The 27,530-nt window shown below is 64.1% G+C and overlaps 1 protein-coding gene across 3 annotated transcripts in view; it reads right to left on the bottom strand.

The window, feature by feature from the left end:
• ZNF385A (zinc finger protein 385A) overlaps positions 1–27,530 on the bottom strand; it is a 58,513-nt gene that overhangs the window by 6,861 nt on the left and 24,122 nt on the right. For all 3 annotated transcript variants that reach the window (XM_050925934.1, XM_050925935.1, XM_050925936.1), the window contains 3 exons: positions 13,461–13,571; positions 5,873–6,038; positions 2,458–2,778 (listed from right to left, as the gene is read on the bottom strand). In XM_050925934.1, coding sequence (XP_050781891.1) covers positions 2,458–2,778; positions 5,873–6,038; positions 13,461–13,571 — 598 coding nt within the window. The remainder of the gene's footprint in view (positions 1–2,457; positions 2,779–5,872; positions 6,039–13,460; positions 13,572–27,530) is intronic.

The following is a 27,530-nucleotide window of genomic DNA, read 5'->3' as shown; positions in this document are numbered from 1 at the left end:
GGGCTATACAAGTGGGAGAGGTGGCTGGACAAGCTGGGGGGGGCTGGACGAGCTGGGCAGGGGCTAGATGAGCCGGGGATAGCTGGATGAGCAGGTTGTGGCTGGATGAACTGGAGGAGGGGCTAGACAAGCAGGGGGTGGCTAGAGGAGCAGATAGGGTGGATTAGCCGAGGGGCTGAACGAACTGGGGGGTAGCTGGATGACTGGAGTGTGGCTGGATGAGCTGTGGGGGGCTGGACGCACAGGGGGGTGGCTGGATGAGCTTGGGATGGGGCTAGATGAGCTGGGCAGGGCAGGAGCTGGACACACGGGGGGCGTGGCTGGATGACTGGAGTGTGGCTGGATGAGCTTGTGACGGGGCTAGATAAGCTGGGGGGGCTGGAAGCACAGGGGGGCTGGAGGCAAGGGGGGGCTGGACGAGCTGGGGGGTAGCTGGATGAGTGGAGTGTGGCTAGATGAGCTGGGGGGGAGGCTGGACACACGGGGGGGTGGCTGGATGAGTGGAGTGTGGCTGGATGAGCTGGGGGGCCGGGGGCTGGACACACGGGGGGGTGGCTGGATGAGTGGAGTGTGGCTGGATGAGCTTGTGACGGGGCTAGATAAGCTGGGGGGGCTGGAAGCACAGGGGGGCTGGATGAGCTGGGGGTGCTGGATGCATGAGAGTGGGGGGTGGCTGGAAGAGCTGGGCAGCGGCTAGACGAGCCAGGGGGTGGCTGGATGAGTAGAGTGTGGCTGGACGAGCTGGGAGGGGCTAGACGAGCTGGCAGGGGGCTGGACGAGCCGGGGGGGTGGAGGAGGAGCCATGAGGGGTGGCTGGATAAGTGGAGTGGGGCTGGATGAGCTGGGGGGGGCTAGACGAGCTAGGGGGGTGGCTGGACGAGTCAGGGGGTGGCAGGATAAGTGGAGTGGGGCTGGATGAGCTGGGAGGGCTAGATGAGCTGTGGGGGGGCTGGACGAGCCGGGGGGGGCTGGACAAGCTGGGCAGCAGCTAGACGAGCTGGGTGGTAGCTGGATGAGTGGAGTGTGGCTGGATGAGCTGGGGAGGGGGGGGGCTAGACGAGCTAGGGGGGGCTGGATGAGCCGGGGGGGCTGGGCGAGCTGGGGGGGTGGCTGGACGAGCTGGGGGGTCGCAGGAGGAGCCATGGGGGGTGGCTGGATGGCAGCAGGCCTGGGAAGCGTGTTGCAGCCAGGCAGGGTGGGGCCGCCTGGACTCAGTGTGGCCCTTGCTCTGTTTTTCCAGGACTGGGGCAGGAAATGCAGGTCCCCGGGGAGGGCGCCGGGAGCTCAGGCCAGGGCCCGGGCCCGTCTCTGGCAGGCTCCGGAGGCCAGGCTGCTTCTGGAAATTTAGAGGCTCCCTGGCCTGAGCCCCAGCAGCTGAGCACGCTGGGAAATTCCAGACTGGTAAAGAAGGGCTGGGGTTGCAGGACTCAGGGAGAATGCTGGGGGGTTGGGACTGAGGGGCACTGGCAGAGCTGGGGGGGCAGAGCCCAGGGCTGGGCTAGCAGAGGGCTGCAGGATGGGATTGAGGGGCACCGGCAGCGCTTGGGGTTGGGGGGAGCCCAGAGCTGGGCTAACAGGGGGCTGCAGGCAGTGGCGGATTAACAAATTTGCCGCCCCTAGGCCCTCAAAAAATTGCCGCCCCCCTACGCGCCAGCTCACCTCCGCTCCCCCGTGGCAAGCCTGGGAGGGATGGGGGAGAAGGGGAGTTGCGGCGCGCTCGGGGATAGCGGAGGTGGCGTGGAGGTGACCTGGGGCAGGGAGTGATTCCCTCCCCCGAAGAGTTACTCCCCGCGCCCGCCGGCCCCAGGTCACCTCCGCTATCCCCCGATCGCGCCGCTACTCGCTTCTCCCTCCCAGCGCTTCCGCACGGCTAGCCTGGGAGGGAGGTGGAAGGAGGGAAGCGCGGCGCGCCTGGGGGAGGAGGCAGGCTGGGGATTTGGGGAAGGGATGGAGTTGGGGAGGGGGCGTGAGCAAATTTGCCGCCCCTGCAAATTTGCCGCTCCAGGCCTAGGCCTTGGCCTTGTTGGCCTAGGCGATAATACGTCGCTGGCTGCAGGTTGGGATTGGAGGCACTGCCAGAGCTCTGTGGGGAGCCACATAATTTCATAGATTTCTGCCCTAGGGAATGCGCCCCGGTGCTGCCCCTCCCCGGCTGCCAGCTGGCCTGGTGCTGCCCTGCCCACCCTACTGACATCCCTGATTGTAGAACCTTGGAATCTGTTTCGAAAAGGACCTGAACTTTCCCACGTGGCACTGTGTGGGGACCCAGTCCTGGGGCAAGGACCCGGTTATTTTAGTCTCTAGAATTAAGGCAGCATTGTTGGGCTTGGCAGAACCCAGATGGCCCAGGAGGAGGCGCCACATGGCCCAGGAGAAGGGGCCACATGGCCCTTGCTGGCACAGCCCATGGTGGAGCCCCTGTTCCACAGCAGGGCTGCCCGTCCCCCGTCCCTGTACCTTTGTTGTGGGCCTCCAGCTGCGACAGGGAGTTCACAGCCACCTTGCAGAGGGCGCAGTACAGCAGCTTCTTGGCCTTCTCCTCGTCTGACTTGGAGATCGCCCCTGGCCCCACGCTGCCATTGTTGCTGGGCACAGAGGTGCCAGCAGGCACTGACGCCACATCCCCCATGGCCAGCGTGTCCCTGGGCTCCTGGCTCGCTTCTGCAAAGGAGGCCTGGTTGGGTGGCACGGCTGGGACCGGAGATGCCAGGTAGGGCGGCTTGAAGGGTGAGGCGAGCGTCGAGGGCGCTGTCCCCCCCAGCCCGTTCTGCTGCTCGGCTGCAGGAGGAGAAAAGGTTCAGAGCTGGGGTGGGGTGGGGAGCCAGGCAGGGCTGCAGACACAGCTGGATCCTCGGGGTCTGTGCCCAACGGCAGGAGGGAGCAGCCAGTTGGGGTGCCTGGACGAGGGGTGAGGACCCCAGGTTACCTGGGCACAGGACAGGGTCAGTACCCCTGGGGCAGGGAAAGGACTGGCTGCAACCTCTTCCCCCTGTGTCCTGCCTATCCCTGAATACCCCACAGGCCCCCGTGCAACCCAGGTGCTGCAGAGCCAGCTAGCAGGGGGGAGGCTGCCCCCCACGGTGCCCATGGAGGGTGCGATCCTGGCCCAGTACATGCCCTGCTGTTGCAGTGCGAGTAAGTCAGTGGCGCCATTAGCACTTGCTGCTCACTCCTCGGGGCAGTGTGGCAGGAGATGGGCTGGTGGGGCTGGCAAAGGGGCGGCCTGTGGAGGGCCACTGGGGCTGGGATTCAGGGGCCTCGGCACAGCAGTGTGTGGTGAAGCCCTGGGCTGGGGGTTGGGCCTTAGGGGCATCACCCCCTCTATCCAAACCAGTCCGACTGGGCCACCAGGTCACGCCAGCTGAGCCAGGGGCACGGGGCAAACTCAAGTGAGCCCCACAGAGGAGCAGCTCCCACGAGGCTCGACAGGAGCCCAGGGCCCTTCCCCGCTGACTGCCCACAAGGGGCCAGCTGGGGTTGGGTGCAGGACAGGTTCTGGGGTGCCAGGCTGCACAGTGCCCCCTAGTGCCACTCTGGGGTCAGCCCTGCCTGAAGGGAGAGCACCCCCGACTGAGCCCCCCTGCTCCCTACAGCCCCTGTAGTGTTTTGCGGTGGGCTCCTGCGCCAGCCCTGCCCCTGCTCAGCCCAGCTGGCTGCCTGCCCCATGCCACAGGGGGAGGGATCAATCACTGAGCACGGCTGGGCAATGCCAACCATCGGCTCCGAGAATGAACCTGCCCGGCCCGTGCAGAGCCCATGGCCCCTCCAGACGGGCTTTCCTGGCTCAGGAGGCCCAGGCTGCCTCATACACAGGTCCCTCCCCCACCTAGTCCCCCCGCCATGCTGGCCCAGCCTCCTTTCCCCCCACCCAGCCTCCTCCCCCCAACACTAGCCGCCCTGCCCCCTGAGCACAAGGCCCAGAGTGCAAGTGCTGCTCTATAATTCATGAGGCCCCATTAAACATCCCCCCTGCCCCAGTTCCACTCGTGAGGAAAGTTTCCAGGCCAGGGACATGCAGGGCAGCGCAGCTCCGGTAACTGCGCTGATCGGGTTCCCAGCTCACACGGCGGTGGGGTGGGGGTCGGGGGCTTGGAGCCAGCTGGAGGCACCCATGGGCCGGCTGGGGTCCCACAACTGGGCACTAGCAGCAGGGGACGATCCCCCTCCCCCCAGCCTCCCTGTGCATGGAGCTAGGGCAGGATGGAGCTGGGGCTGGGGCTGGGTCCCTACCATCCCAGCCCCGGGCTTCCTGCCCCCCAGCTCTGCCAGTGTCCTCCAGCCCCCTGCCATCCCAGTCCTGGCCTTCTTGCCCCCACCTCTGCAAGTGCCCTCCAGCCCCCTGCCATCCAGCCCTGCCCTTCCTGCCTCCACCTCTGCCAGTGCCCCCCAGCCCCCTGCCATCCCAGCCCTGCCCTTCCTGCCCTCACCTCTGCCAGTGCCCCCCAGCCCCCTGCCATCCCAGTCCTGGCCTGGCCTTCCTGCCCCCCAGCTCTGCCAGTGCCCCATCGTCCCCTGTCCCCCAACCCAGTGCCCCACAGCCCCCTGCCATCCCAGCCCCGGGCTTCCTGCCCCCCAGCTCTACCAGTGCCCCCCAGCCCTCTGCCATCCCAGCCTGGCCTTCCTGCCCCCAGTTCTGCCAGTGCCCCACAGCCTCCTGCCATCCCAGCCCCGGGCTTCCTGCCCCCCAGCTCTACCAGTGCCCCCCAGCCCTCTGCCATCCCAGCCTGGCCTTCCTGCCCCCAGTTCTGCCAGTGCCCCACAGCTCCCTGCCATCCCAGCCCTGAGTTTCCTGCCCCACAGCTCTGCCAGTGCCCCCCAGCCCTCTGCCAACCCAGTCCTGGCCTGGCCTTCCTGCCCCCCACCTCTGCCAGTGTCCCATAGTCCCCTGTCCCTCAACCCAGTGCCCCACAGCCCCCTCTTCCCCAACCCAGTGCCCCACAGCCCCCTGCCATCTCAGCCCTGGGCTTCCTGCCCCCAGCTTTGCCAGTGCCCCCCAGCCTCCTGCCATCCCAGCCCTGGCCTTCCTTCCCCCCCAGCTCTGCCAAACCTGATGCCCACGCCCTTCTGTTGCAGCCTAGTTCGCTGTTGGCTCTAAGGATGTGATGCCAAGGAGAGAACAGGATCTGGATCCAGTCCGTCCCCTCCCCACTGCCCCCACGTATACAGCGACAGCTGCAGGTGCAAGCCATGATCTCAGCCTTGGGGTGGTGTGGGGATGGGCAGGGGTGTGTGTGTGTGTGTGTGTGTGTGTGTGTGTGTGGTGGTGGGGGGCACGAGTTAATTGTCCGGCAGCACCACAGCGCCAGACTCTGCAGAGCCACCCGGCTTCCGGGCGCCAAACGGCTCCATTACCCTCCTGTTGCAAGCGCAATCAATTTTTAATTCGATGCTATTTAATTAGCCGCCCAGCTCGGCTGACGGGCCAGCTCGGGTTCCCGCTGCAGAGGGAGCTGCCCCAGAGCTGGAGTATGGGCCGGGGCTTCCCTGTGTGGTTGGGGATGGGATAGAATTGCCCCTCAGTCCCAGGGTAGCGTTGCTGGGCACCATTGAGCAGCTGACGTCCCACCCCAGAACCAGCCGCAATTCAGCCTGTCACCGCAGGCTGGCAGCTGCCACGCAGGGCACTGCTGGGACTGCCCCCTGCCCTGTGCCGAGAATGGGTCCCCCTTCTGGCACTACCGCTGCCTGGGGCAGGATCCCCCAGCCCCCAACCCCAGGGGTGCCCCAGTACCCCCTCAGGCGCCAGCACCAGACCAAGGGGGTGGGGAAGGTGCTAAGGGGGGGTTAGCGCTGTGCGTGATCAGCAGCCGGGGGCATATGGGTGCCGAGGGCCCGGGGGGAAGTGGGAAGGGCCCATGGGGGCGGGGAGCACCTGGCTTGTCCGAGTCGCTCTCGCTGACGCTGGACATGGGGCTGCCCACGGGCCCCAGCTTGTCGCCCTCGCGGGGCCCCGACTCCTTCTGCCGCGTCTTGGCTGCCTCCATGCCCTTGACGCGCCGGGCGTGTCGGTTCCCCTTGTAGTGCGCCTCGGCCTGGCTCTGTGGGGAGAGGGGGGGTCAGGGCACCCTGGGAAACCCTGACAGAACGACCCCCACCTTACCCTCATCCTCCCCTGCCCTGCCCCCCAAGCCTCCCTGCCCTCCAACCTCCCCAAGCCCCAGCGCAGCCCCCCACATCAACCCCCGACCTGACACTTCCCCCACAGTGCAGACTCCCCACATCAACCCTTGACCCTCCCCCCACAGTATGGCCCCCCCCACACCAACTCCCTCCCCCTACAGCACGACCCCCCCACACCAACCCCCAATCCTCCCCCCACTGCACGGCCTCCCTACATCAACCTCCAACCTGACACTTCGCCCACAGTGTACATCCCCCACACCAACCCCCAAAACTCTCCCCACAGTGCACCTCCCCCCACCAGCCCGACCCTCCCCCACAGTGTGGCCCTCCCACACCAACTCCCCCTCCCCCCACAGTTCGCCCCCCCGACCAGTCCCTGCCCCCCCCCACAGTGTGCCCCCCCATACCAACCCCCGACCCTCTCCCCCACAGTGCGGGCCCCTCACACCAACCCCCGACCCTCCCCCCACAGTGCAACCCCTCCATAAACCCTTGACCCTCCCCCCACAGTGTGGCCTATCTACACCAACCCCTGACCCTCCCCCACAACATGCCCCCCCGAAACCCCCGACCCTCCCCCTACAATGCACCCCCATCAACCCCTGACCCTCCCCCACAGTGCAGCCCCCCCACATCAACCTCTGACCTAACACTTCCCTCACAGTGCGCCCCCATCAACCACTGACCTTCTCCCCATAGCTTCCTGACCCTCCTTGCCCCCCAGCAGCCTTCCCCAGTTGCTTGGCCCCCTCACCCTGCAGCCAGCACAGACCCTTGGGGCAGAACAGGCCCCAACCACCCCCAGCTGGCCACCCCCCTCCTGAGCTCCAGCCAGCTCAGAGCCGGCTGCAAGGGAGGGGTACAGTGCATCTTCTAGTAACTGCTGGCAACACCCTGCCATGAAGGATCCCAGCTGGGAGCTCTGACAGCCTGGGGAGGGGAGGGCCCAGCACATTGCAGTCGATGGGCCCCTGCCCCCATGCAGCTCCCCACTGGGGGACTGGAGCACTCAGCAACTGGGCCAGAGGGGAGAGCTGTGGGATCTAGTGATTAGAAAGGGCTGGGAGCCAGGACTCCTGGGTGCCATGCCCTGCTCTGGGAAGGTGAGGTGGTAAGAGCAGGGGGGTAGGAGCCAGGAGAAGGAATGATTGGGGTGCTGCTAACTCCCTGGGGTGGATCTGCTGCCTTCACAGCACCCCCACATGGCAGAGGGTCTTGCTGCAGCTAAGCCCAATATGGATTCTCTTCTGCTCCTAATGAGTCTCGTTGTTCTGGGGCCATTACCCCCAGGGCGCCCCGGGAGATCTCCTGAACCCCATCCTGCCCAGCTGGAGAGACACAGCCCTCCCCAGCCACACTGGCTACCAGAGCCGGCAGGGGCCACCCAGGAGCAGAGATGGGGCTGTGCTGGGCATGGGGCAGAGAGATGGGGGTGTGCGGCTCCTGGGAGGGCACGATGGATGGGAGTGTTGGGCTGTACGCTGCCCAGAGGGGGCACTGGATGTGGGGAGCTTCAGGCTGTACACCGCCCAGAAGGGGTGCTGGGGGGGGGAGCATCGGGCTGAACATTGCCCAAAGTGGGTGCTTGGTGGGGAGTGCCGGGTTGTAGCCGCCCGGAGCGGGTGCAGGGGGGAGCGCCGGCTGTACACTGCCTGGAGGGTGTGCTGGGGGGGAGTGCTGGGCTGTAGCCACCCAGAGGGGGTGCTGGGGGGGAGCGCAGGGCTGTAGCTGCCTGGAGGGGGTGCGGGGGGAAGTGCTGGGTTGTAGCTGCCCGGAGGGTGCTTGGGGGGGAGCGCAGGGCTGTAGCTGCCTGGAGGGGGTTCTGGGGGGGAGCACTGGGCTGTAGCCACTCGGAGGGAGTGCTGGGGGGGGAGTGCAGGGCTGTAGCTGCCTGGAGGGGATGCTGGGGGGGGAGCACTGGGGTGTAGCCGCCCGGAAAAGGTGCTGGGGGAGGGAACGCAGGCCTGTAGCCACCCGAAGGGGGTGCTGGGGGGAGGGAGCGCAGGGCTGTAGCCACCCTGAGGGGGTGCTGGGGGGGAGCACTGGGCTGTAGCTGCCTGAAGGGGGTGCTGGGGGGGAGCGCAGGGCTGTAGCTGCCTGGAGGGGATGCTGGGGGGGGAGAGCGCAGGGCTGTAGCTGCCTGGAGGGGGTGCTGGGGGGGAGCACTGGGCTGTAGCCGCCCGGAGGGGGTACTGGGGGGGGAGCGCAGGGCTGTAGCTGCCCGGAGGGGATGCTGGGGGGGAGCACTGGGCTGTAGCCGCCCGGAGGGGGTACTGGGGGAGGAGCACTGGGCTGTAGCTGCCCGGAGGGGATGCTGGGGCGGGAGAGCGCAGGGCTGTAGCTGCCTGGAGGGTGTGCTGGGGGGGAGTGCTGGGCTGTAGCTGCCTGGAGGGGGTGCGGGGGGGGGGAGCGGTGGGCTGTAGCTGCCCGGAGGGGATGCTGGGGCGGGAGAGCGCAGGGCTGTAGCTGTCTGGAGTGGGTGCTGGGGGGGAGCGCAGGGCTGTAGCTGCCTGGAGGGGATGCTGGGGGGGGGGAGCACTGGGCTGTAGCCGCCCGGAGGGGATGCTGGGGGGGGAGCACTGGGCTGTAGCCGCCTGGAGGGGGTGCTGGGGGGGAGCGCAGGGCTGTAGCCGCCCGGAGGGGGTGCTGGGGGGGAGCGCAGGGCTGTAGCTGCCCGGAGGGGGTGCTGGGGGGGGAGCGCAGGGCTGTAGCTGCCCGGAGGGGGTGCTGGGGGGGGAGCGCAGGGCTGTAGCTGCCCGGAGGGGGTGCTGGGGGGGGAGCGCAGGGCTGTAGCCGCCTAGAGGGGGTGCTGGGGGGGAGCACTGGGCTGTAGCCGCCCGGAGAGGGTGCTGGGGGGAACACCCAGCTGCAGCCGCCCCGGCCGAGGCTGCTGCTGGCCGCACTCACCCTTGTTTGTTTATCCCAGGACTCGGCGCCTGGGCTGCACCTGGGGTCACAGCTTGAGATGTGGCTGCAACCACAGCTGGGAGACAACAACAACCCGCAGCCGAGCTAATCCCCAGCCACCGGCCACCAGCCCCCGGCGCCACCCCCGCCCCGCCCCCCTCCAGTGCTGAGGGTCCACAGCCCCTGGCTGCTGCTGGGAGACAGACGAGCCCTAGGGCTCTGCCAGTGCCCCTCAATCCTGACCCGCAGCCCCGCTAGCCCAGCCCTGCCCCACGCCCCCCCAGTGCCCCTCAGTCCTGACCCGCAGCCTCCCGCTAGCCCAGCCTTGCCCCTCGCCCCCCAGTGCCCCTCAGTCCTGACCCGCAGCCCCACTAGCGCAGCCCTGCCCCCCGCCCCCCAGTGCCCCTCAATCCTGACCCGCAGCCCCGCTAGCCCAGCCCTGCCCCCCGCCCCCCCAGTGCCCCTCAGTCCTGACCCGCAGCCCCGCTAGCCCAGCCCTGCCCCACGCCCCCCAGTGCCCCTCAGTCCTGACCCGCAGCCCCGCTAGCCCAGCCCTGCCCCACGCCCCCCAGTGCCCCTCAATCCTGACCCGCAGCCCCACTAGCCCAGCCCTGCCCCACGCCCCCCAGTGCCCCTCAGTCCTGACCCGCAGCCCCGCTAGCCCAGCCCTGCCCCACGCCCCCCAGTGCCCCTCAATCCTGACCTGCAGCCCCACTAGCCCAGCCCTGCCCCCCGCCCCCCCAGTGCCCCTCAGTCCTGACCCGCAGCCTCCCGCTAGCCCAGCCTTGCCCCTCGCCCCCCAGTACCCCTCAGTCCTGACCCGCAGCCCCACTAGCCCAGCCCTGCCCCACGCCCCCCAGTGCCCCTCAATCCTGACCCGCAGCCCCGCTAGCCCAGCCCTGCCCCACGCCCCCCAGTGCCCCTCAGTCCTGACCCATAGCCCCCTGCTAGCCCAGCCTTGCCCCCCGCCCCCCAGTGCCCCTCAGACTGACCCGCAGCCCCTTGCTAGCCCAGCCTTGCCCCCCACCGCCCAGTGCCCCTCAGTCCTGACCCGCAGCCCCGTTAGCCCAGCTCTGCCCCACGGCCCGCAGTGCCCCTCAGTCCTGACCCACAGCCCCCTGCTAGCCCAGCCCTGCCCCCCGCCCCCCAGTGCCTCTCAATCCTGACCTGCAGCCCCTGCTAGCCAGCCCTGCCCTCCGCCCCCCAGTGCCTCTCTATCCTGACCCACAGCCCCTGCTAGCCCAGCCCTGCCCCCCGCCCCCCCGAGCCTCTCAGTCTCAAACCACAGCCCCTGCTAGCCAAGCCCTGCCCCCTCCAGTGCCCCTCAATCCTGACCCGCAGCCTCTGCTATCCCAGCCCTAGCTCCCCCCAGCTCTGCCGGTGCCCTGGTGCTGCTGGCAGGCCGTGGGGCTGGCTGTGGGGTGTTGGTGCCCGTGGGGAGATGGCACCCATTTTCGGGACGGGTTTCCGCCATTAGCAAGGGTTTAAACATCCAGTGACTCGTGCCATGTAGCAGCAGCCACCCCCATCCCCCACTGGGACCGGCACCCTTCACTCTGGCAGATACCTGCTGGCCCCACGCTGCACCCATGGGCTCCAAGTGCATCCTGGGGGGAGCAGATCCCCCTCCCTCACCTCCTTTGGAGCCGTTGGCCGGACGGGGGCTGGGAGCAGATCCTGGCCAGGTTGCGGGAGCCGATAGGAATAACAGCTGCACTGATGCAGGACAATGCGGCGGGGGGTAGGGGTGGGGGAATCTCTCCTGCTCACGTAGCTCGGCACAGCTGGCCAGGGGCAATGCAGATAAGCGGTGCCCAGCCTGCAGGGGGCACTGCTAGCCCCTGGTACCCCCTCCCTGTGCTCTGCCCAAGGGGCCCAGCCTCGGACGGGGCTCAGTCTAGCTGGGCCCCACCGCCAACCCGCTCCAGCCCAACTCGAACCATAGAGCTGCAAAGAACCCCACCCCCGAGACCCAGGCCCCAGGCCAAGGGCCTGATGCAGTGGGGAGCAGAGCCGGGGCAGGGGTGGGCAACAGAACAGAGCCCAGGGGTGCTCAGAGGGGTGCGGGGCTCAGCAAGGCGTGCTCTCCCCCCGGTCAGTGCTGACCCAGGTGCTAGGGGGTGCTGTGCCGGAGGGAGGGAGGCTTGGTCAGGGGCGCTCCCCTCCCGGTCAGCGCTGACTCGTGGGCCGTGTCCTGACTGCTCCCTGCATGCACCCCCCCGACACCACCCTCCCTACACGCACAAACTGCCTGCCGGACAGCACTTTCTGCACATTCCCACAATGCTCCTGGGCAGGGCAGGGGGCTCAGGGCAGGGGATTGGGGTGCAGGAGGGGGTGCGGCAGGGGGCTCAGGGCAGGGGGGTGGCATATAGGAGGGGTGCAGGGTGCGGCAGGCGGCTCAGGGCAGGGGATTGGGGAGCAGGAGGGGGTGCGGCAGGGGGCTCAGGGCAGGGGGTGGCATATAGGAGGGGTGCAGGGTGCGGCAGGGGGCTCAGGGCAGGGGGTTGGGGTGCAGGAGGGGGTGTGGCAGGGGGCTCAGGGCAGGGGATTGGGGTGCAGGAGGGGGTGCGGCAGGGGGCTCAGGGCAGGGGGGTGGCATATAGGAGGGGTGCAGGGTGCGGCAGGGGGCTCAGGGCAGGGGATTGGGGAGCAGGAGGGGGTGTGGCAGGGGGCTCAGGGCAGGGGGTTGGGGTGCAGGAGGGGTGCGGCAGGGGGCTCAGGGCAGGGGGTTGGGGTGCAGGAGGGGTGCGGAGTGAGGGCTCTAGCCCGGTGATGCTTACCTGGAGTGGCCCCGGGGTGGCAGTGGGGCTAAGGCAGACTCCCTGCCTGCCCTGGCCCCGCGACGCTCCTGGAAGCAGCTGGCACCATGTCCCTGCGGCCCCTGGCGGAGGAGGAGCAGAGGGCTCTGTGCACCTCCCTCGCCTGTGGGTACCTCCCCCAAAGCTCCCAGGGGCTGCAGGGACATGGTGCTGGTCACTTCCGGGAGCGGCACAGGGCCTGTGGCGCCACAGGGGTGGCAGTCCCGAGGGCCGGATCCAAAGCCCTGACGGGCCAGATCCAGCCCTCGGGCCGTAGTTTGCCCACCCTTAATTTAGACTAAGCCCCAGGGGGAGGGTCAGTGTCAGACAGGGGTCAGGCTATGGGGGGAGAGGAAAGGGTGTGACCCCAACCCACCCACCAGGAAACACACAGAACTCTCAGCAGCTCCAATGTCCGCTGGTGATCGAGGAGCCAGCCTGGTCTGTACAGCCAGCGCTGCCTAGGGAAGTCGTCCCATCCCTGGCCTGGTGCAGCTTGGCCTGCCCCGCCCCTCCTGTGGGGCCCAGACCAGCTCTGCCATCCCCCACCTCGGGTCACGTCCCCGGGGTCCAAGCAGAGCCGAGCCCCCATCAGCCCTGTGACCAAGTGGGAAGATTGAGTAATATTTTTTAAAAGCTGAGCTTTGCCTCAGTTTCCCCTGTGTGCAGCACTGCTCCCTAGTGCGGGGGAGGCCTGGGTGCTCTCGGGGCAGGCTAAGACACAGGTGGGTATCGCCGAGCTGTCTGGGCCTTGATCCCCACCTCAGGGCAAACCCAATCGCCACGACATGGCCACCAAGCAACCAAGGCCCCAGAGAGATACGGACGCCGCCTCTGTGCAGGGGGGTGAGCCCCTCCTGCTTGGGAGCCCAGGCTAGGCCTAAGCGCTGGCTGCTGGAGGAGCAGGGGGTTCAGGGGAAGCCCACTGAGGCACAGGCACCAACTTCTCCTGGTGCCAGTGGGTGCTTGCACCCCCCTGCCCCTGGCCCTGCCCTAACTCCAGCCCTGCCCCACACCCATTCCAACCCCTTCCCCAAAGTCCCCACCCCAACTCCACCCCCTCCCTGCCCCTATTGGACCCCTTCCCCAAATCCCGGCCCTGGCCCCGCCTCCTCCCCCTCCCTCCCACAGCCTGGGAGGAGAAGCGGGCACATGGGGCGCTCAGGGGAGGAGGTGGAGGTGAGCTGATGGGCGGGGCCGGGAGCTTGGCTGCCGGTGGGTGCAGAGCACCCACCAATTTTTCCCTGTGGGTGCTCCAGCCCCAGAGTTGGTGCGTATGCACTGAGGCCAGGCTGAGCGACAGAGGGGCTCGGGCTGCCCAGGATGGACTCTGCTAGCCAAGGACCCCGGTCCAGCGAGCCAAGAACCCTGCCTGTGTGGCTGCGCCGGCTGAGCATCCCTGTGTTGCTGGCAGCGAGCCGTGTGGCTTGCCCTGGGGGACGAGTGACACCCTAGGGGTCTGGGTCACTGAAGGGGGCGTCCCAGAGACTGGTCCAAAGCTGGGGCCACAGCTCCCAGCCCGTGGATCTGCGATAGGTTCTGGGTCCAGCCGCCCGGCTGGGGGGGGCTGGCAATACCGGCTCACAGTGTGGGGGCCTTTGCCAGGAGCCAGTGCAGCGGGGCACTCACCTCCGAGTTGAAGCGGATCTGGCAGACGTTGCAGGAGATGACGGGGCGCCGGGCCTTGCCGAGGGGCGCCCCGAAGGTATGGTTAATCACCGCCTTCTGCACCGGATCCATCTGTGGGGAGAGTGATGCTGTGAGGAGCCATGGGGAGCTGGGCACGCACAGAGTCCCAGGCACAACCTTGGGGGGCTCTCCTCCTGCAGGGACTGAGGGAACTGCTCCTGGGGAGGCTGGAGTAAACCCCCATGGGTGGGTCTCTCTCCAACGAGCAATGTCCCCAACCTGGGACGAGGTTGGCATTTCCGATGCCATGTTGTGGCCCAGGCTGGACAGCCTCTGATTCCTGCTGACCATTCATAGGGGGAGCTCCACTCCCAGCTCTCCCAGCCCCACCCCCCAGCTCTGCCAGTGTCCATGGGCAGGGTGGTAGTGGAGCAGCAAGCCCCCACCCCCTCTACCAGAGCCAAGGACACCCCCTGGAAAGCAAAAGGGAGGAGTCAAGCTCTGATGGGGAGTGTGACCCCAGGGACAGGAGGAGAGGGCTTGGCCCTGGCCCTGCCATGCTATCCCCAACTCTGCCTACTACACCCCACAGCCCCCAAAGCCGGGCTGAGAACCCAGCCCTTGCTCTGCCCACTATACCCCACAGCCCCCAAAGCCGGGCTGAGAACCCAGCCCCTGCTCTGGCCATTATACCCCACTGCCCCCAAAGCCAGGCTGAGAGCCCAGCCCACCAGTCCCTGCTCTGCCCACTATACCCCACAGCCCCCAAAGCCTGGCTGAGAACCCAGCCCCTGCTCTGCCCACTATACACCACAGCTCCCAAAGCCAGGCTGAGAACCCAGCCTCTGCTCTGCCCACTATACCCCACAGCCCTCAAAGCCGGGCTGAGAACCCAGCCCCCGCTCTGCCCACTGTACCCCACAGCCCCCCAAGCCATGCTGAGAACCCAGCCCTTGCTCTGCCTGCTATATCCCACAGCCCCCAAAGCCGGGCTGAGAAGCCAGCCCCTCAGCCCTGCTCTGCCCACTACACCTCACAGCCCCCCAAAACCAGCATTTCCATCTCTCCAGCCATATCTGAGCCATGGCAGATCCCCAGGGCTCCGTGCTGGCCGCTGCCCCGTGCTGTCCTGGCAATGCTGGCACACCAGCCAGCGAATCCGCTATGGCCAGCGCACGGCACAACGCCAGGGTGTTGGCTGCCATGTGGACGCTCTCCCCAAATGAACGGATGATGGGGAGGCGGATTAGCTGGTGTGATGGGTCTCAAGCATGAAGCAAGATGGGATCTGGGGCCACAGGGACACACAGAGTCTCACTAATGGGCTAGCCCAGCCCCCTGGATCCAAACAGCCCCCCTGTGATCCAGCTCCAACCAGCACCTTGGGCCCCTCCCTCGCTCCTGGGGGAGCTGACAGCACACCCTCCCCCCAACCACAGCCCCCCCAGCCGCTCCTCGATACACATGCTAGCAGCTTCCCCTTCCACCAGCCATGGCTCTCCTGCCTCCAATACAAACACTGGGGGCTCCCCCTTTCCCCCAGATACACACACTGGCACCCTGCCCTCCCCAGCACCTCCAGCCTGGCACCCTGCCCTCCCCAAAGCCCCCAGCCTAGCACCTTGTCCTCCCCAGCACCTCCAGTCTAGCACCTTGCCTTCCCCAAAGCCCCTAGCCTGGCACCCTGCCCTCCCCAAAGCCCCCAGCCTGGCATCCTGCCCTCCCCAGCACCTCCAGCTTGGCATCCTGCCCTCCCCAGCACCTCCAGCCTGGCACCCTGCCCTCCCCAAAGCCCCCAGCCTGGCACCCTGCCCTCCCCAGCACCTCAAGTCTGGCACCCTGCCCTCCCCAAAGCCCCCAGCCTGGCACCCTGCCCTCCCCAGCAGCCCAGCTCTGCCCCTGCTGATCCCCGGTGCCACCAGCCCTGCCACCTGCGCTTCCCCCAGACCCACCATTTTCCATTTGCTGCAGTAACTGGCTCAGATTAAAATTCCAGCTGCAAACACATCCTGTGCTTGCAGGGAGCGGGGGCGGGCGCCAGCCATGGGTGCTGGGAACGAGGATGGGCCACAACTGGGGGGTCAGCTGCAGAGGTCCAGGCCCCTGCAGGGATCGCGCTATCTCACCCCCGCCCCAGGGGAAGCCTGCAGCTCCTGATGCTGAAGTCCAGGAAGGGAGCTCGGCCTCCAGTCGGCTCAGTCCCCTCTGGGAAGCAGGGTCACAGGGCAGGGAACATGCAGCCACCCTGGCCCTGGAGGAGCTGGAGGGGGCTGGATCCACCTCCAGGCTGTGTTTGATGCGAGGCCGGACTTGCAGGGTATCCCCACAGCTCCTGCAGCCCACTCCCCTAACTCCAGCATCCCAGGCAGGCACTGCCTGGTGTACCACCCCCCACCCCAGAGCTCATCACTGCCCTAGTCCACCACTTCCTTAATCCCTCATCACCCACTTTAGTGCCCCCAGCCCCAACCCGGAGCCCCTCACCCGCCCTCATCCTCCCTCATCTGCCCCAGGACTTCTCACCTGCCCTAGTCCCCTATCACCTGCTCCCATCCCCCCTCACCTGCCCTGGGGCCCCTCACCTGCCCTAGTCCCTCATCACCTGCCCTGGGGCCCATCATCTGCCCTAGTCCCCCACCACCTGCCCCCATCCCCCATCACCTGCCCTCGTTCCCCACCACTTCCCTAGTCCCCCACTTCCATCCCAGGATGTGCTGCCACCCAGGGGTCTGGGCCCTGCTTGCAGGTTACTCTCCTGCCACCACACTCTGTTGGGTGCCATGATATCGGCTGCCCCAGATTGGGGATGGGTGGCACAGTCGGTCACAGATACAACCTGGAATAGAACCCAGGCGTCCTGACCCCACTCATCCTCTGCTCTGACCACTAGACCCCACTCCCCTCCCAGAGCTGGGATAGAGCCCAGCAATCCTGACTCCCAGCCCCCTGCTTTGACTATTAGGCATCACTCCCTCCGAGGACAATGCCCCGGTCTTGGGAGCACCCCCGAACATGTCACTTTCCCATTGGCTGTTTTGTTTATTCTAGTTTTTACCCCGAATGATTAGCGAACGCAGCGCTCTGATTGGGTGGTGACAAAGCCGTGCAGTGCTGACTGGCTGGCTAAGCACTGTGATTGGCCAGCACAGAGCTCGACCCATCAGGGGGCCAGACAGCATGACCCTTGGGGCGCTGGCATAGGGCCCAGCCTGGCCAGGCATTTGGCCCCGATTTTACAATAATTGTCAACCGCCTGGAACTGTGACAGCACCGAGGCCACAGAGCCCAGCACTACGACCCTCCCAGAGCCCAGCACTATGACCCCCCAGCACAGCACAGCCCTACCACCTCCCCAGAGCCCAGAGCTAACCCCCCCCCCGCCCCTCCAGAGCCCGGCACTACAACCCTCCCAGAGTGTGATGCTACCACCCCTCCAGAGCTAGGTGCTACCACCCCCTGGCAGAGCCCAGCCCTAACACCACCCCCACCCCAGAGATACCACCCCCACCCCTATGAGCCCAGCTCTGCCACCCTTCCAGAGACCAGACCTACCACCCCGCGGCAGAGCCCAGCCCAACCATCCCCCCCCGAGGCCGGAGCTAACCCCCTGTCCCCCACCGAGCCAGGTGCTACCACCCCTCCAGAGCCCGGCACTACAATCCTCCCAGAGTGTGATGCTACCACCCCTCCAGAGCTGGGTGCTACCACCCCCTGGCAGAGCCCAGCCCTAACACCACCCCCACCCCAGAGCCCGGAGCTACCACCCCCACCCCCATGAGCCCAGCACTACCACCCTGCGGCAGAGCCCAGCCCAATCATCCCCCCCCCGAGCCCGGAGCTAACCCCCATCCCAAGCCAGGTGCTACCACCCCTACAGAGCCCGGCACTACGACTCTCCCAGAGCCTGATGCTACTACCCCTCCAGAGCTGGGTGCTACCACCCCCCGGCAGAGCCCAGCCCTACCCCCACTCCCCAGAGCCCAGCACTACAACCCCACCACAGAGCCCAGCCCTACCACCCACTCACCCCCCAGAGCCCAGCACTACGACCCTCCCAGAGCCCGACGCTACCACCCCTCCCCCCGAGTCCAGCCCTAACACCACCCTCCAGAGCCTGGAGCTACCCACCCCGCCCCACCAGCCCAGCAGTATGACCCTTCCAGAGCCCACTGCTACCACCTCCCGGCAGAGCTGGGTGCTACCACCCCTTCCGAGCCCAGAGCTACCATCCCCCCCACATGAGCCCAGCACTACAACCCTCCCAGAGCCCGGCGCTACCACCCCCTGGGACAGCCCAGCACTATGACCCTCCCAGAGCCCTGTGCTACCACCTCCCGGCAGAGCCGGGTGCTACCACCCCTTCCGAGCCCAGAGCTACCATCCCCCCTACACGAGCCCAGCATTACAGTCCTCCCAGAGCCTAGCGCTACCACCCCCCAGGACAGCCCAGCACTATGACCCTCCCAGAGCCCGGCATGACCACCCCCTGGGAGAGCCGGGGACTACCACCCTCCCAGAGCCCAGCCCTACCACCCTGCCAGAGCTCAGCACTATGACCCCCTCGCAGAGCCAGGTGCTACCACCCCTACAGAGCCCGGCACTATGACCTGCCCAGAGCCTGGTGCTACCACCCTACAGAGCCTGGCCCTACCACCCCGTTCCCCCCCGAACCCGGCCCTTCCCCCCGCCCAGAGCCCAGCCCTACCACCCCCCCAGAGCCCGGCGCTACTGCTCCCTGGCAAAGCTGGGTGCTATCACCCCTACAGAGCCCAACCCTACCACCACTCCCAGAGCCTGGTGCTACCACCTCCACAGAACCCAGCGCTACCACCGCCCCCAGAGCTGGGTGCTACCACCCTTACGTAGCCTGGCCCTACCACCCCGCAAAAGACTGACACTGCCACACACATCCCCCAGAGCCTGGCCCTACCACCCTCCCAGAGCCCAGCACTGCCACCCTCCCAGAGCTCAGCACTATGACCCCCTCGCAGAGCTGGGTGCCACCACCCCTACAGAGCCCGGCACTATGACCTGCCCAGAGCCTGGTGCTACCACCCTACAGAGCCTGGCCCTACCACCCCCACAGAGCCCAGCACTGCCACCCTATCACAGAGTGTGGGGGAGTCAGGGCCCTGCACCCCTCTTCCTGGGATCACTGCAACTCTCAGCCAGCCAGTAAAATGGAAGGTTTATTGGACAATAGGAATGCAGCCTAAAACAGAGCTTGTAGGTACCAGGAGCCCTTAGTCAAGTCCTTCTGGGGGTCAGGGAGCTTAGACCCCAGCCTTACCGTTCCCTGCGTTCCACCACCCAGCACCAAACTGAAACTAAAAACTCCTCCAGCAGCTCTCTCCCCCCTCCCCCCAGCTCCTCCTCTCCTTTGTCCAGTCTCCCAACCCCCTTCCTGGCTCAGGTTACAGCTCAGGGATCTTCCTTCAAGGGAAGTCCCCCATCCCCAATGTAACTCCTCTGCAACATTCTCAGGTCATCTCCCCCCCCACCCCGTTGGAGACTGAACTGAATGGGGTCACTCTGACCAATGACGTGGGGAAGTTCAGGGCCCCCTCTCTGGGACAACGCATCCGCTATCATGTTGGCACTTCCCTTCACATGGACCATGTCCATGTCATAATCCTGCAGGAGCAGGCTCCACTCAGGAGCTTGGTGTTGGCTCCTTTCATCTGGTGTAGCCAGGTCAGGGGAGAGTGGTTGGTGTACATGGTGAAGTGTCGCCCAAACAGATACGGTTGTAGTTTTTTGAGGGCCCACACCATGGCCAGGCATTCCCTCTCGATGGCCGCGTAGTTCTGCTCCCAGGATAGCAACTTCTTGCTCAGATACACAATGGGGTATCTTTCCTCCTTTTCATCCTCCTGCATTAACACCATCCCCAGTCCCATGTCTGAGGTGTCGGTGAACACCATAAAGGGCTTGTCAAAGACTGGGTTTGCCAGAACTGGGCCACTGACCAGAGCCTCCTTCAGCGCCCGGAGAGCCTCCTGGCACTCCTCGGTCCAGACCATCTTGTCTGGCTTCCCCTTCTTGCACAGCTCAGTGATGGGGGCAGCTATGGCGCTAAAGTGAGACATAAACCTTTGATAGTACCTCACCATCACAATAAAGGCTTGGACCTGCTTTCTGGTTTGGGGAGCAGGCCAGTCTCTGATCACCTCCACTTTGGCTGGTTCCGGCTTTAGGCACCTGCTCCCCACCCGATGGCCCAGGTAAGATATTTCAGCCATCCCCATCTTGCATTTCTCAGCCTTTCTGCTCAGCCCAGTCTCCTGGAGTCGGTCCAGCACTTGTTTAACCTGGGAAACATGGTCCTCCCAGGTCTGGCTAAAGATACAGATGTCATCAATATACACCACAGCAAAACTCTCCATCTCCCTCAGTAGCTGATCCACCAGGCGCTGGAAGGTGGCCAGTGCTCCCTTGAGGCCGAAAGGCACGGTCAGGAACCCACAGAGCCCCAGTGGGTGATAAAGGCCTATTTCAGCCTGGCATCTGCATCCAGTGGCACTTGCCGGTAGCCCTTTGTAAGATCCATGGTGGTAAGGTACCGAGCACCTCGCAGCTTGTCTAGGAGCTCGTCAGGCCTGGGCATGGGGTAGGCATCGGGTACAGTGATGGCATTAAGCTTCCAATAGGCCACACAGAACCAGCTTGACCCATCCTTTTGGGGACCAGCACCACCGGCGAGGCCCAAGGGCTGGAAGATGGCTGGATTACCCCCAAAACCAGCATGTCATTGAGCTCTCTTTTCAGATCGTGAGCTGTTTTCCCTGTGACTTGGAAGGGAGAGCATCTTATAGGGGGGTGCAATCTTGTCTGCACCCGGTGGACAGTCAGATTAGTGCATTCAGGCTGGTTGGAAAACAGCTGTCGGTAGAGATGCAACACCCCTCTGATCTCAGCTTGCTGGGCAGGAGTTAGCTGATCAGAGAGGGGAATTGTTTCCAGTGGGGGGAGCCAGCTCTTGTCCCAGGGAATAGATCTACTAAAGGGTCATCTCCCTGCTCCTCCCAATGTCCACACATGGCCAACACCACATTCCCCCTGTCATAATATGGCTTCATTGTACTGACATGGTACACCCGGCAGTGGTGCGCCTGGCTAGACAGCTCCACTACGTAGTTTACCTCATTTAGTTGCTTGACCACCTTAAAAGGGCCTTCCCAGGCGGCCTGTAGTTTGTTTTTCCTCATGGGGATGAGAACCAGCACCTGATCCCCGGTGGCATAGGCACGGGCCCATGCCATGTAGCCATAGTAGACCTTCTGCTCCCTCTGGGCTCTGGAGAGATTCTCCCTGGCCAGGCCCATGAGTTCAGCAAGTTTCTCTCAGAAGATCAGGACATACTCCACCACCGATTCTCCATCGAGAGTAGCCTTCCCCTCCCATTCGTCTCTCATCAGGTCTAGGGGCCCCCTTACCCTCCTGTCATATAACAGTTCGAAAGGCAAAAATCTGGTAGACTCCTGGGGCACTCCCCTGTACGTGAACAGCAGGTGAGGTAAGTACTTGTCCCAATCCTGTAGGTACTGGTTCATAAAGGTTTTCAGCATCATCTTTAGTGTCCCATTGAACCTCTCCATCAGCCCATTGGACTGGGGGTGGTATGCTGAGGCCCAGCTGTGCCGAACCCCATATTCCTCCCACAAGCACTGGAGCAGGGCCGACATGAAGTTGGACCCTTGGTCTGTCAGTACGTTCTTGGGAAACTCCACTCGGTTGAAAATGGTCAGCAGCACATCCACCATGGTGTCCGCTTCAATGGAAGCTAAGGGCACTGCTTCGGGATAGCAGGCGGCGTAATCTACCACCACCAGAATGTATTTCTTCCCCGATCGGGTCGTCTTGCTGAGCGGCCCCACTATGTCCATAACCACCTTCTGAAAAGGCTCCTCTATGATGGGCAAAGGCCTCAAAGCCGCCTTCCCCTTGTCCCGGGCCTTCCCCACCCTCTGAGAGGGGTCACAGGATCGGCAGTACTGTTGGACCGTACTAAAGACCCCAGGCCAGTAAAAGTTCTGTAGCAGCCTCTGCCTGGTGCACTGGATTCCCTGGTGCCCTGCGAGAGGGATGTCATGGGCCAGGTACAGTAGCTTGTGGTGAAACTTCTGGGGGACCACCAGCTGCCTTCTGCTCCCCCATGACTCCACTTCCCCTGGGGGAGCCCATTCTCGGTACAGAAATCCCTTCTCCCACAGGAATCTCTCCTGGCAGCCTCTCCCCATACTCTGTATCACACTGAGGTCAGCCAGGTCCCTTAGCTTCTGCAAGGAGAGATCTTTCTGCAACTCGGCCTGGAACTCAGCGGCTGGGGAAGGGACGTGGGCCTGCTCCCTCTCGCTGGCCAGGTCTGAAGCTGCAGCCTCTCTGAGTCTTGTTCCTGGCACTGCCTCCCCACTACGGTAGCATCCAGCGCCTTCCTGAGGTCAGGGCATAGTGCCTCTCGCTGGCTCTGGCTACGGGTCACAACCAGGGCAGTCTGTGGGGTTGCTTGGACAGTCCTCTACGTCGTCCCCCCACCATCAACACCTCAGTGGGCAAATGATGGTGCACCTCCACTTCCTTAGGGCCCTCCTTGGCCACCCATTTCAGGTGTACTGTCACCACGGGCACCTTGAATGGGGTCCCGCCCACCCCCGTCAGGGTCAGGTAGGTGTTGGGCACCATCCAATCTGGGGCCACCACCTCGGGCTGGGTCAGCGTCACCTCAGAGCCCGTGTCCCAATATTCATTGATCTTCCTCCCATCCACCTCCAGGGGAACAAGGCACTCTCTCTGGAGGGACAGCTCACCCTGTAAACCAAGAACCCTGAGTCTGGAGCATCTATCCCTCCAGAGGAGCTGGCCTGGGGCACTCCTCCCTCCTGAGCAGGTGGTAAACTGTCAGTCCCCCTTGCTTGGGCCATCTGCCCCGCCTCCGGCAGGGTCTCTACCCAGTTAACCCTGAGTGGTTTGGGTCTGCTCAGTCTGTCCCTGAGCCTGGGGCACTGGGACCGTATGTGGCCTCTCTGGCCACAGTGATAGCAGTTCATGTCCCATTGGTCCCCTCAAGTGGGTCGGATGGTCCTGACTCCAGGTGATCCCCTTTGGAGGGGGTTCTCCATATTTCCCCGCTGGGAGGTCCCATGGTGACTCTCTCTCTGCATTGGGGTGGGTCTGTTCTTTTGGGACTCCTCCCTGCTATCCCCTGCCCAACTGTTCACAAACTCATTGGCCAGCTGCCCTGCGTGCTGCGGGTTCCCTGGCTTTTTGTCCACCAACCATAGCCTCAGGTTAGATGGGCATTGTTCATACAGTTGCTCCAGTACGATTAGGTCAAGCAGGTCCTCTTTAGCTTGGGCCCAGCTGTCCACTTGCAGGCATATCCTGCATCCGGTTGACCAGTTGTTGGTATGTGACCTCAGGGGTTTGATGCTGACTCCGGAATCTCTTCTGGTACACCTCGGGAGTCAGCCCAAACTCGTGGGGCAGGGCCTTTTTGAACAGTTCGTAGTCCCCTGCCTCCGTCCCTTTCATTCGGCTGTACACCTCCATGGCTTTGGAGTCCAGTAAGGGGGTGAGAAACTGGAGCCTGTCCACAGGGTCAGCCCTGTGCAGCTCACAGGCATTCTCAAAGGCTGTCAGGAAGCTATCCATGTCCTCCCCCTCCTTACGCTGGGCTAGGAAGCACTTATCAAAGCTCCTTGCAGTCTTGGGTCTCCTCTCACTCACTGCAGCCGGGAGCCCACTGCTCCTCAGCCTGGCCAGCTCCAGCTTATGCTGTCTCTGTCTCTCTTCATGCTGATGCTGTTTCTCCATCTCCTCCAGCTCATGCTGATGCTGCTTTTCTTCATGCTGCCGCTGCTTTTCCCGTTCTTCCTGCTCCTGCTTCAGTTCCTGCTGCCTCAACTCAAGCTCTTTCAGCCTCATCTCCCTCTCACATTCCAGCTGCCTCAGCTCCAGGGATGGGGAGCTCGGCCGGGACAATCCCCTGCTGGCCGCCGGAGTCAGGGGGCCCTTGGTATTCGCTGGGCTTCCCCCAACCCCTCCCCGAGGCATAGGTAGGAAGGGTCTCGGGATGTCCTCAGCAGCAGTAAGACCCCTTCCAGCCAGGTCACGCCCCGGGGCCCACGCTGCGTCCGCCAGGCGGCTTTCCTCAGGGACAGGGGATAGGTTCATTCAAGCGATCCTTCTCCTCCAACTGGGCAATCAGCTGTTCTTTGGTGGACCTCCCAATGTGCAGCCCCCTCTGCCTGCACAGCTCCACCAGGTCACTCTTAAGGCGTTTAGCATACATCTTCCTGCTGGCCACTCGCAGGTCTGTGCTCTCAGCTTTCCACAGTTTCTAGGAAGAACCCCTAGTGTGCCAGCCCTTCTTGAGGTCACCACTTCTTTGCCAGGGTCGAGCTGCAGACTCCTCCACCCCTGGGACCGCTTGCTGCAGTCCCCAAGGGAACCCTGTTACTGCAAAAGTCCTTCTCTCTGGTCACACACTCCCAGGGGTTAATCACCCCCTGAAACCGTCTCTCTCTGACTCTTCAGCACACTTGCTCCCTGACAATCCCCCTTTGTTTTACTGCTCCCCTGTCACTTACTGCAGGAAGCGCCATCCATGGGGTGCAGTAGATCCCACCACTGCCACCAGTTGTCACCAGGGTGGGGGAGTCAGGGCCCTGCACCCCTCTTCCTGGGATTCACCGTGACTCTCAGCCAGCCAGTAAAATGGAAGGTTTATTGGACAATAGGAACGCAGCCTAAAACAGAGCTTATAGGTATAACCAGGACCCCTCAGTCAAGTCCTTCTGGGGGCCAGGGAGCTTAGACACCAGCCTTGGGGTTCCCTCCGTTCCACCACCCAGCACCAAACTGAAAGGAAAAACTCCTCCAGTCGCTCTCTCCCTCCTCCCCCTCCTCTCCTTTGTCCAGTCTCAGGGCTAGAAGGTGTCACTTCTCCCAACCCTACTCCTGGCTTAGGTTACAGCTCAACTGTCTGCTTACTCCCCTCCTGTGCCTGATTCTCCCTGATCCACGCCCTGGGGAAGAGGGGTCCCTCTACAAACCCCCCCCCCAATTGATTTTAATGGGCCTTCCACAGCACTAGCTATCTCAACACCCCTTAACCCCATGCTGAAATGCATCTGTCTCGGGGTGGGACGGGGAGGAGGCAGCCAGTGTGAACAGCACACAGCATCGCTGCACAACAGATTAGGGCAGGACATGAAGGGTAATGACGTATCTAACTGAAAATACAGGGGGAGGTGGGATGTACCTGTCCAGCTCGTCTGGGAACACAGGGGATACGCAATGGCCAGAGGTGGCTGGTGTCTCACTTTGACAACTCTTTGACAAATAGCAGCCCCAAGCCTCATACTGGGACACTGGTTCAGCCCAGGCTGTGAGGGGAGAGCACCCCTTGCTGAGCCCCCGCCCTGCTCCCTGCAGCATAGCGCCCCCTGCTGACCCCGCCTTGCTGCCTGCAGCACAGCGCCCCTGTGACGAACTGGGAATGTTCTTAATGTTGCTCTGAATACTGTGTTGGTGCCTCAGTGTCCCCATGGCAGTTCTTAATATCTAGGTGGTGGGATAAGGGTGTGTGATTGCTGCAGAGCAAAGGGCCAGTGCACCTAAATGCCTGACACTCTGTCTCCTAGCAACTGATGGCCTGGGCCCCTCCTCTGCAAAGGTGCCAGCTGAAGGTGTTGGAGACAAAGGGATCAGGTGACCTCCTGGCCCGGGAAAGGGGCTGAGCAGAGAGGAGGGGCTGAAGGGGGTTGTCAGGCTGGAGCTGGATGAAGGCAGACGTGGGGGTCTGGCTCACTGCCCCCAGAATGGACCCGGCAGAGGGGTCCAACCTCCAAGCTCTGGTTTAGACCCTGTTCCTGTCATCGAATAAACCTCTGTGTTACTGGCTGGCTGAAAGTCACGTCTGACTGCAAAGTGGGGGTGCAGGACCCTGCGGCTTCCCCAGGACCCCGCTGGGGTGGACTCGCTGTGGGAAGCACACGGAGGGGCAGAGGATGCTGAATGCTCCAAGGAGAGACCCAGGAGGTGAAGATGTGTGAGCTTCTTGCCCTGAACAAGTCTGCTCCAAGGGAGAGGAGGCTCCCCAAAGTCCTGCCTGGCTTTGTGGGGAGCAGTTCCAGAGCATCGCCCGGGGACTCCGTGACAGCCCCCTAGAGCTGTGCTGAGTTCAGCACTGACTACGATGGGAGAGTGCCCCCTACTGAGCCCCCACCACACTCCATGCAGCACACCACCCCCCCCAAGTCTATACTGGGTTCAGCCCTGATTGCAAGGTGAGAGAGTCCCCTGCTGAGCTCCCATCTGGACCTCTTCAGCACAGCACCCCTTGCTGAGCCTCTGCCCCACTCTCTGCAGCACAGCACCCCTTGCTGAGCCCCTGTCCGGACCCCTTCAGCACAGTGCCCCCTGCTGAACCTCTGCCCAGCCCCCTGCAGCACAGCACTCCTGGCACCTCGTCAAGTTCAGCTCTGACGGGAGAGCGCCTCCTGCTAAGCCCCCACCAGCAGCTGACTTTTCCTAGTCTCCCATGCAGGCAAGGATGCCAGGTGCCCTGCTTAGCTCATGAACTGCCCGCGGAGGCCGAGTGGCTCCAGGAGCTGGAGGGGATGGGGCAGGCGATGGATTCGGCTCCCTGCAGTTGCGATCTCCCCTGTGCTGAGTGCTGGAAGGCCACCAGGGCAGCTGAGCCATCGTGCTCCCAGCCAAGCCCAGCAACTGTTCCAGCATTCGCTAGCGGGAGAGGAATTTCCCTTCTTGGCCCTGTCCTGCCCTTCCCAGCCATCCGGGAGGAGAGGGGCTCTCTGCTGCTCACGTGCGGCAAGGGCTGCAACTCAGGGCCAGCCCCGGCTTTCGGGGCAGAGCGTCCTAGCTCCTCTCCTCCCCAGCCCCTGGGAGCTGGATTCGCTTCACAGGGCAGCTGTTCAAACAACTGCCAGCAGCACCCCAGCCCACTTTAGGACAGGAAGTGAAGAGGCTTTGGAGCCAGCCAAAAGGATGGGGGCTGGGCGCAGCTCTTGGAGCTGGGGCTGGAGTCGAGCCTCACCCCAGGGTTCACACCTCAGCGTTAGGAAGGGGCGGCAGCAGCACTCATGTCTTTGCACAACCAGAGATGGGGATTTAAGCCTCAGCTGCAGCCCCAAGAGGTTGGCTGGGCCTGGCCTGGCTGTGGGGAGAGGGGAACTACCCAGCTGGGTCACCAGCACCCCTCTGAGCTCCCGCTCAGTCCTGAGATCTGGTCATGAACCCGGGGGGGGGGGATCCAGCCTCAGGGCAAGGCACAGACAAAGGGGGTTCAGGGGAGGCCGTGGGACAGCAAGTTCGACTTCCTGGTCTGCCACCAACTGCCTCTGTGGCCGTGGAGACTCAGGCAGCCCCTCTGGACCCCGGCTTCCCGCTGGGACATGGGGATGACAGCCCTGGCCAGCCTAGCCCAGCTCAAGCCTCTCCTGCCCTGCCCTTCCCAGCCTAGGCCTCTCCTGCCCATCCCTGCCCAGCCCAGCCTCTCAGGAGCGTTTGGCTGTGAGGCATCCAGATACCAGGGTGACAGGGGCCATAAGACAGACAGAACCGACAGAGCCCGATTCTGTACTGTATGGAGGACAATGCCCCCACCCCATGCTGGGCACCCCCTTGCGCTCACACCCCACCCCACACTGGGACCCTTGCTTTCACTCACACAGCCCAGATCCACCCCGACACATCCCACCAGCCACAGCCATGTTCCTTGTACCTATTGGGTTTCCGGGAAGTGGATCCCCCCACAGCCTAAGGAGAGGATCTACAGGACGTCAAAAACCCAAATGAGTTCGGGGGACAACTAATAAAAGAACAGGGACAGGAGTGCGGTCAGAGGGTCATAAGAAGGGAGCCTGACAGGGGCACCGAGCAGAGAACCTCGGACAACGCCCACTGCTCCTCGAAGGCGTCAAGGCAGCCAGTGGACGCTGCCCAGAGGAACTCCGCCCGGATACGTGAACGGACAAGGGATCAGAAACAAGCCCCACAGTCACAGGAGTCTCCATTGGCCAACCTCCTCTCCTTTTAGCCAGGGCG

Source organism: Gopherus flavomarginatus, chromosome 16 (assembly GCF_025201925.1).
Source record: "Gopherus flavomarginatus isolate rGopFla2 chromosome 16, rGopFla2.mat.asm, whole genome shotgun sequence".
NCBI classification, from domain to species: Eukaryota; Metazoa; Chordata; order Testudines; family Testudinidae; genus Gopherus; species Gopherus flavomarginatus.
Note: the sequence above shows the minus strand (reverse complement) of the source record. Positions and strands in the feature narration are given on the sequence as shown.